We start from the raw sequence: 9,419 nt of genomic DNA on the forward strand, positions 1-9,419 counted from the left end.
CTAGCTAACGGGTCCCCACTGGCGCTCCTTGTCCTTCTGCTTGCGGGTTGCCAATGGCCCTGGGGGCAAAAGTCGTGAATGCCCCCCTTTGTGTCCTGGTTCCCTGCAGCAGGTGGGGCGGGGCCGCGGTGGCTGGTTCCGGGGACTTGTCACTGCAGGGCTGACTTCTCTTTCTCTCCTCTAGGGGGAGACTGCAGAATTTGAGGCCATGCCCCATGAAAAGAGTTTCTTGGTGTCTGGGGACAGCTATCCTCCCCCCAACCCTGGATATCCTGGGGGACCCCAGCCCTCCATGCCTCCCTACCCTGGGGCCCCTTACCCACAAGCCCCGTTCCAGCCTTCTCCATATGGGCAGCCAGGGTACCCCCAGGGCCCCAGCTCCTACCCCCAAGGGGGCTACCCTCAGGGCCCCTACCCCCAAGGGGGCTACCCTCAGGGCCCCTACCCTCAAGGGGGCTACCCTCAGGGGCCATATCCGCAGAGCCCCTTTCCACCCAACCCCTATGGACAACCACAGGCCTTCCCGGCACAGGACCCAGGCTGTGAGTAGTAGGGCGGAAGTGGGGGTGGGGGACAGGGGCTCCAGGCGCCCTTCCGTGTTGCTGACCCAGCCCACTCTGCTCCTCAGCACCTCAGCATGGAAACTACCATGAAGAGGGTCCCCCGTCCTACTACGACAACCAGGACTTCCCTGCCACCAACTGGGATGACAAGAGCATCCGCCAGGCCTTCATCCGGAAGGTGGGCGAAAGAGGCTGGGAGAGGGGGAGCAGGGACCCCGCTGGGCGAGGCTTTGAGCTGGCTCCCACCCTAGGTGTTCCTGGTGCTGACCCTGCAGCTGTCTGTGACGCTGTCCACTGTGGCCGTGTTCACCTTCGTTGGGAAGGTGAAGGGCTTCGTCCGGGAGAACGTGTGGACGTACTATGTGTCCTATGCGGTCTTCTTCATCTCGCTCATTGTTCTCAGCTGCTGTGGAGACTTCCGGCGAAAGCATCCCTGGAACCTCATTGCCCTGGTAACCCCAGCCCCTGCCCCCCCCAGCCCCTGTGTCGTCGCCTCCTGGCTCGCACGCACGCTCGCTCACTCGCTCGCTCGCTCCTCCCGCGGGAGGTGGGGGTGGGGTGGGCGCGGCCCGCCCCACGAGGCCCGTCTCCCCGCAGTCGATCCTGACCGTCAGCCTGTCCTACATGGTGGGCATGATCGCCAGTTTCTACAACACTGAGGCGGTCATCATGGCCGTCGGCATCACGACCACCGTGTGCTTCACGGTGGTCATCTTCTCCATGCAGGTGAGGGGCCCCTGAAGGCTGGGCTGCCGGCCCCGAGGGCCCAGGCGCCTCCCAGGGGCCCGGCACCCAGGGCCTCCCGTCCCTGTGCCCGCAGACCCGCTACGACTTCACCTCGTGCATGGGCGTGCTGCTGGTGAGCCTGGTGGTGCTGGTCGTCTTCGCCGTCCTCTGCATCTTCATCCGGAACCGCATCCTGGAGATCGTGTACGCCTCGCTGGGCGCCTTGCTCTTCACCTGTGTGAGTGGGCTGCTGGGCGGCGGGGCCAGGGCGGGCGCAGGGGCGCGGGCGTTGGGCCCGTCCCTCACCGGCGCGGCCCGTCCCTCCAGTTCCTGGCAGTGGACACCCAGCTGCTGCTGGGGAACAAGCAGCTGTCCCTGAGCCCGGAGGAGTACGTGTTTGCCGCGCTGAACCTGTACACGGACATCATCAACATCTTTCTCTACATCCTCACCATCATCGGCCGCGCCAAGGAGTAGCTCGCGCTCGGCCCCGCTCAGGTGGCGTGGCCGGCCTGGGCCCTGCGCCTGCTGTGGCAGTGCCGTCACACCTCCCCTCACGCCCCCCTGGGCACGGCCCGGGACCGAGGGGCCCCTCTCCGACCCTGCTGTGCGCACACCGCAGATACTTCTGTTCGGACCCGCTGCGGCCGGCGTGGCCCCTTCTCGCCCTCCGGCCCCGCCAAAGGGCAGTGGGGTCCGGTTTCCAGGCACCCCCCTGCCCACTCACTGTTGCATGAGCCCTGTCTGCCAGCCCACCCCAGGGTCTGGGGGCAACACCAGGTCCCAGGGGAGAGGGGTCGAGCCAAGAGGTGAGGGTGCACGTCTCCCCTCCTGTTCCAGCCCCCCTCCCCAGCCTGGCATAGAGTTCCCCCTCCCCCCTCCCCCCTCCTTCACCCTGGCGTGCTTCCCTCTGGGGGCCTGAGGGGTGAGGGCCTTGTCCCTGTGCTGAGCCCTGAGGGCATAGAGGATGAGACTATTTTGGGGGGGAGAGGAGGCCTTCCTCTCGTCTTGCTGTCTTTAAAATTCCAATAAATGGGACCTTGTGCTCTCTGCGTTGTGACCCCTCTCCTGGCCACTTTTTCTGGGGCCTGGGAGGAGGCTCTGGGCATCAGCAGGGTAAAGGGAGTGGGAGCAGGTTAGCCTGCTGGGAGGGGGTCAAGGACAGGGGGGCAGCTAGGCCTCTTCCATGCGCTCCACCGCCCTCCCTGCCGCCGTCCCGCCCTTCCATAAGGAACCGCGAGGACGGAACAGGGACCCGAAGGCCTTGGAGCTTCAGGACGTGCCTGCTTCATACGGTGGTAAATGGCCTGACTTGGTCTGCCACTCACGCCTGGGGACCGCACAGCATGGCACCATCTTGCCCTGGGTCTGGGGACAGCGTAGGGCACCGACCCACCCCAGAGCAGACTCCTCTACTTGACTCTGCCCAGTAGTGAGCACCTGACATGCTACCCGGGCCCAGCTCGGACACAGCCCTGCAGACCCTTCTGCCCTCCCCATGAGAAGCCTGCGGACCAGAGCCTCTGGAGGGAAGCTGGACAGAGACTCTGAGGGCTTGGTCATTTGGGTCCCTCTAGCACCTTCCGCCAGCCTCACCTCAGTCCCAGCCTGTTCTGCGTGCCCTGGCCTCTTGCTGCCTCACCCTCCCTGGCTCTAGGGGTGCATTCAGAGGCCAGCCAGCTGTCCATATCCTCACCCTCCCCACAGAGGGGCTCCTGCATTGTCCAGGGCCCAGCTCTGTCGGAGGACCTCCCCGCCCTTGGCTCACTGCGGCCTTCCCTCTGCGGGACCCTCCATCTAGTGTGGCTTGAGAACCCTCTCCTAGGGCCCCTCGTCCCGCCCCCATTAACCCAACCCTGTAACTGCCCTATCACCCCAGCATCGGTGAAGGGACTCACACACACCCTGCGGGCCAGCATCCCTGCCAAGGTCTACAGACGCCTGTGCTGTGACCCACCTGCCTCCTCCTCCCAGCAAACCTGCCCCTGCACGTCCTCTCCATCGGTGGTCTCCACCCTGGCCGCCCAGGCCAGAACCAGGGCTGTCCGCTCTCTTCCTGCCCGCCTTACCCTGCACAGAAAGCCTCACGCTCACCTATGCGCTCTTACCCGCCAGGCCTCTGCCTGCTAGGTGTATTAACAAGCACGGATCCCACCACCCGCCTGCTTCAAACCCGCCGACAGTTGCCAGTGGATGAAGTGCACGTTCCTTGCCTGGCACACGGGCCCTGCCATCTGCCCACTGGCTGCTTAGCTGGCCTCCCACTGTCCCCTCACCGCTCAACTCCTGGGCCTGACCTTGCAGAGCCTAAGACCCAGGCAGGTCCCACTGCCCGGGGCATGGATACACGCACCCCAGACCCTTCCTGGAGTCCAGCTCGCCTTGTGCCGTGGCTGTCTGTGGCACTGTGTCCCTTCTCACTGCTGTGTCCACCTGCTAACCACGAGGCAGGCAATGCAGCTCCCCTCCCCTCCCCTCCCCTCCCCTCCGTGGCTGGCTCCTTGGGCAGGTGCAGCTCCCTGCCCAGGACTCCCTGCCCTGCCTGCGCTCTAAGCATGCAGGAATCTACTCGGTGTGAGCTCACAGACCCATCAGGGTTCCATGCAGAGCAGGAGCCCCAGAGTGTTCACGTGGCGAAGGAGAACAGCGGCTGAGGTGGAGGAAGCCAGGAATAGTCACTGAGTGCAGCTCACAAGGACGGTGTTTTCTCAAGGAGCTCCAGGAACACGGGCTCTCCGCGAAGCTAGCCCTTGGGGGAGGCTCCCTGAGGACGGCTAGGGTCTGGAGGTGTGGTGCTGGGGTGCAGGGGCACGGACGAGGGCCAGGAGGCCAGGGGATGGAGAGAAGAGGCGTCTGCTGCCAGAGGGAAGGAGCCTGTAGATAAAGGCCAAGGCCCTGGAGCTAAAGGGGACTCCAGATGAACCCAGCCACAGAATGTGCAGGAGAAGGTGTGAGGCGCGAACAGGTGAGGCAAGCGGGGAAGGCGCCAAAGAGCTGTGCCGGAGAGGAGCTGGAGCGGCCACAGCGGGGCCCGGGGTGCAGGCGTCAGGAGGCGGCCTGCAGGGCACAGAGGGACCAGGCTGGGCCCAGGGCAAGGCTGGTGGAGCATCTTTTCCCTTCTTTCTTTCTTTCTCGCTCTCTTTCTTTCTTTTTTTGAAGTATTTATTTTCTTTGCAAGAGAGAGAGAGACAGAGACAGAGAGTGGGCGGGGCAGGGCAGAGAATCTCACGCAGACTCCTCGCTGATGATGGAGCCCGACAAGGGGCTCGATCCCATGACCCTGAGATCACGACCTGAGCCGAAACCAAGAGTCAGACGCTTCACCGACTGTGCCGCCCCCGTGCCCCTGGCTGGGCATTTCTGCCAGCGGAACTTGGCCTGCTCACTGCTGCGTCCGCCCAGGTTAGAGGAGGGGCAGCTACGCTCCGACTGGGTGGAGAAGCATGTAGAAGCCTCGCCCGCTGATTTGGGGAGCAATTGCGAGTGAAGCCTCGTGGCTTTTCCAGGTGAGGAAGGAAACAGCCTCCAACATCTGGGGGCTGGCCTGGTCCTCTCAGCAGAGCCCTAGTGTTGCTAGGAGAGGGCCCGGCACTCAGATCCAGGCGTTGGTGTTCTCCTGGCTAGATTACAAACAATTTTATACAGCACCAGCATCAGACAAGGCCGCTTGATGACTGGGATGGGTCAAGGCAGAAACAAGTCCCCTCCATGATCATGTGTGGACATAGACAAGATACGGGCAGCGTCCAGGCGTCAAGGAGACCAGCGGTTCACCGTGCTGCTTACTGACAGCATTACCGTCTCTGGTCTGTCCTCTTTCCAAAGAAGAGGTGTTGAGACACCCAGTCACAGGACACCCCCTTTCCTGAAAACATGCAATCCAGAGTGAAATCCTGCTTCCTTAGCCTTCCCCACTTCACCCAAGTGAGCCAACCCCCCAATACACCCTTTCTAGCACCAGTCCTGTGACTTCCCTGGCTCCCCGTCGCCTGAGGTCCCCTCACCGCAGTGAGGGAGGAGCCCAGCCTGCACACCTGCACTGTGTCCAGTGGGCTTCCACCGGAGGGCACTGAATGGCTACCAACTATACTAAGGCCAAAGCGGGTTAATGTAGTCTTCAACCAAAATGTTTATCTCCGTCGGCCACCGTTAAATCCATCCTCATTTCCAAGATGATAAGACACCAAGGGTCACACCTCCCTCACATTCCTTGCCAAGCAACACTGCCGGTGACTATGGAGAGCCATACTGAGGGGCTGGTGCAGGACCCTGGCTTGCTGAACCCCCAGGCCAGCACCCCATCCAGGGCCAGGCACACCACAGGTGTCAAATGTGGAGTGAATGAACGAACTTCATGTCCCAGGACCAGGGACAGAGTGTGTTTAGACTTCAGGACTTTGGCTCAGCATCAACGTGAGTGGGAAGTCATTTCAGGAGTGTGGACAGCAAAACTCAAAGCCCAGGAGAATGCACGGAGGCACATCTGGGGAAACCAAGTGGAAGAGAGAGCGGACACACGGAGAGTCATGAGTGGTCAGGGCCAGGAGTGGAAAACCGAGGATGGGCAGCTCCAAAGTCTGCGATCATCCAGAGAAGAGCCTGGGAGCGGTTTGAGCAAAGGCAGGAAGATCAGGATGGACTGCCCTGACGGTGCAGGAGGGGAGAGCCCTGAACAGAGAGATGTACCATGTTCATGGATCAGAAGACTTAATAATGTCAAGATGTCAATCGTTTCCAAATTGATGTAGAAATTCAACACAATCCCAATCAAAATCCCAGCAGGCTTTATTGTAGAAATTGACAAACATTTGAAAATATGTATGGAAATGCAAAAGATGTAGAAAAATCAAAACAATTTTGAAAAAAGAACAAAGGTGGAGAAGCTGCACCCCTTATTTCATGACTTACTGTAAAGCAACAATAATCATACGGAGGAGAACATAGGTCAGTGAACAGAACAGGGAATCCAGAAACAAACCTAGGCACACGTTTTTTAAACAAATGGTAATGGAAAAATTGGATACCACTACTAAAGAAAAAGAAAGAACCTCGACCCTTACCTCACATCACACACAAAAATTAGCTTGAAGCGGATCATAGACCCAAATGTAAGAGCTGAATTTATAAAAACTTTCAGATGAAGACCTAGGTGAACATCTTCATGACCCTAGAGGAAGCAGATTTCTCAGATAAGACACGAAAAACATGAACCACTAAAAAAAATCTTTGATAAACTTAAAAGCTTTTGTTCTTTAAAAGATACTGCTAAGGAAATGAAAAGGTAAGCCACAACTTGGAGAAAGTATTTGCAATACACGTGTTTGGCAAAGGCTTGCGTCCAGACCAGAGAAGTGCTTCTGCAATTTCATAATTAGAAGACGCTCAGCCTAGTTTCAAAAATGGTCAACAGACTTTAGGAAGCCCATAAAAGGAGATACACAATGGCCAATAAACACACAAGACTGTTTTCTTTCTCTTTTTTTAAGATTTTATTTATTTATTCGACAAAGAGAGAGAGAGAGCACAAGCAGGGGGAGCAGCAGAGGCAGAGGGAGACGCAGGCTCCCCACCGAGCAGGGAGCCCAATGCAAGATTCGATCCCAGGACCCTGGGACCATGACCTGAGCCGAAGGCAGGCCCTTCACCGACCGGGCCAGCCAGGCGCCCCACACATAACTATTTTCAACATCGTGTGTCATCAAGGAAACGCAAGTGAACCTACAAGATACCAGAGTCTACGTGCACTGGAACAGCTGAAACGAAGATTTACAGTAACAAACACCGGCAAGGGCGTAGGGCCGCTGGCGGGAAGGCAGAATGGTACAACCATTTCAGAAAACAACTTGGCAGTTTCTTCGAATGTTAAACAGATACTTACCCTATGATCTACCAATTCCACTCCTAGACTTGTATCTGAAGATTTGTATGGGGTCGTTCCTAGCAGCTTTATTCATAATAGCCAGACATGGAAACGACTGAAACGCCTGTTAGCAGATGAGCAGATAAACCCGTTGTGATAGTCATGTGATGGAATAAGCAACGTGCTAATCCCACATGTAGCCACGTGAATGGATCTCAAAACTGCTGTGCTGAGCAAAAAATAAAATAAAATATTTTTTAATTATAAAAAATTTTTATTTTAAGTCAACTCCATGCACAGTGTCAAGCCCAACACCGGGCTTGAATTCATGACCCCAAGATCATGACCTGAGCTGAGATCAAGAGTTAAAAGTTTAACCGACTGAGCCACCCAGGCACCCCCCAAAATAAAATCTTAAAAAAAATAAATGAATGTGGGGCTCCTGGGTGGCTCAGATGGTTAAGCGTCTGCCTTCGGCTCAGGTCATGACCCCAGGGTCCTGGGATCGAGTCCTGCGTCAGGCTCCCTGCTCAGCGGGGAGCCTGCTTCTCCCTCTCCCTCTGCCTGCTGCTCCCCCTGCTTGTGCTCTCTCACTCTCTCTGTCAAGTAAATAAATAAAATGTTAAAAAGAAGAAAAGAATTTAAATAAATAAATAAATGTGAAAAAATAAAAAATAAAATAAAATATGAATGTGGGCAAAAGGTTAACAAAACCTTCCTGTCCTGCTGGAGTCTGACCTTTGGCTAACGTCCAGCTATGCTCCTCTGGTGACCAGGTCAAGGCAGAGCACCCACAGCTAGGCAACGCCGCTTACGGTAGCAAGTGCCCATACTGCCGAGCTGCATGTGGACAGGGGGTACACGGCGACGGGGAGCGCCGGAGAGGAAGCCCTAACTGAGCTCCTGGAGGACAATGACACTCCAAACAGGGCCCTGGAAGCTTCCTGTGCGGAATCGTCATGAGACACGGTGACGCCCATGAGGCATAAGCTTTGGAGACCGGGGACCTGTTGCCCTGCTCGGTGTGGACCTCAGCTCCTTGCATGTAGGTCACCTGCAGGTCCGGGGACATAGCTTGCCGGCTCCGTGGCTCCTTCAGATGAGCTGTGGCGCTGGCCGGTTACATTTCCCACCCTCTGAGCAGCCACCAAGGTGGCCTTCGGTTATCTTGTGGTCGAGACTGGGTGTCTCACGGACGAAAAAGACCCCTCGGTGGACACTGCAATGGGCGTGCCACGGAAGAGGAGCAGAAATGGCCACGAAACATATAAGGACAGGTCCAACCTCATCAGTTATCGAGGGAATGCAAGTCCCGTTCTAAAGCAGGGCCTGGCACAGAACATGCTCTCGATAAGTGTTTGTTGATTGACTGAATGACATCAAGACCGCGATGAGATACCAGCGAACATCCCTCGGTCGGAAAAAACGAACATGTCTGACAACAGCAGGTGATGGAGGGGACGCCCAGCAGCAGCACCGGGTCCACTGCAAGCGGGTCAGTAAATCCAGTTGGCATTCTCCTGTGAAGGGGAGAACCCATGCTTCTACAGCCCAGGATGCTGCCCGAGACACACTTGCCGGCGTGCACGCCTGTGGGCATGTGTGCGAATGCTCACAGTGTCTTCGTTCACGGCCGCAGAAGCCGGTAGACGCCCCCGATGTCTGCCAGTGGGATTGTGCTGTTCCCGCAGAAGACAAGTGTCGCCCGACCTTGTTCTCGGACCACAAGGTGGTACAATTTAAAAATTAACAGTAGGGGCGCCTGAGTAGTGCAGTCGTTAAGCGTCTGCCTTCGGCTCAGGGCATGATCCTGGTGTTCTGGGATCGAGCCCCACATCAGGCTCCTACGCTGGGAGCCTGCTTCTTCCTCTCCCACTCCCCCTGCTTGTGTTCCCTCTCTCACTGTCTCTCTGTAAAATAAATAAATAAATAAATAAATAAATAAATAAATAAATAAATAAATAAATAAATAAATAAATAAATAAATAAATAAATAAATAAATAAATAAATAAATAAATAAATAAATAAAGATTAACAGTAAGGTAATAAAAAATGCATTTGGAAACCAGAATACTGTTTGCTGGGGCCCACTGAAGGTGTGGTGTTTCTCAGCAGGGACACTCCCTCGTCTGGGCGGGATGATTGTGGTGCCCGCCGCCCAGCACGCGCAGGGAGGCTTAGCGCCTCTGCACCGATACCCAAGTCCTTGTGAGGACAGAAAAGGCCCACACAGAGTTCCAGCCCCTGGTGAGAGCCACGGCCCCGCCAC

General features: G+C 56.7%; 1 protein-coding gene across 3 annotated transcripts; it reads left to right on the top strand.

The window, feature by feature from the left end:
- The first annotated feature begins 20 nt into the window (after positions 1-20).
- Positions 21-2,349, top strand: LOC121101728 (protein lifeguard 1). Of its 3 annotated transcripts, XM_040626037.1 has the most exons (6): positions 31-542; positions 629-741; positions 815-1,015; positions 1,161-1,289; positions 1,384-1,527; positions 1,617-1,916. In XM_040626037.1, the coding sequence occupies exons 1-6, from the start codon at positions 209-211 to the stop codon at positions 1,764-1,766; spliced, it is 1,071 nt and encodes a 356-aa protein (XP_040481971.1). In that variant the 5' UTR covers positions 31-208; the 3' UTR covers positions 1,767-1,916. The 3 variants fall into 3 exon arrangements, with proteins under 3 accessions (XP_040481972.1, XP_040481973.1, XP_040481971.1); XM_040626038.1 differs by lacking the exon at positions 1,161-1,289 and having other exon boundaries at positions 21-542; positions 967-1,015; positions 1,617-2,349; XM_040626039.1 differs by lacking the exon at positions 1,161-1,289 and having other exon boundaries at positions 26-542.
- Positions 2,350-9,419: the final 7,070 nt, after the last annotated feature.

Source organism: Ursus maritimus, unplaced genomic scaffold, assembly GCF_017311325.1.
Source record: "Ursus maritimus isolate PB19 unplaced genomic scaffold, ASM1731132v1 scaffold_9, whole genome shotgun sequence".
In the NCBI taxonomy this organism is placed as follows: Eukaryota; Metazoa; Chordata; class Mammalia; order Carnivora; family Ursidae; genus Ursus; species Ursus maritimus.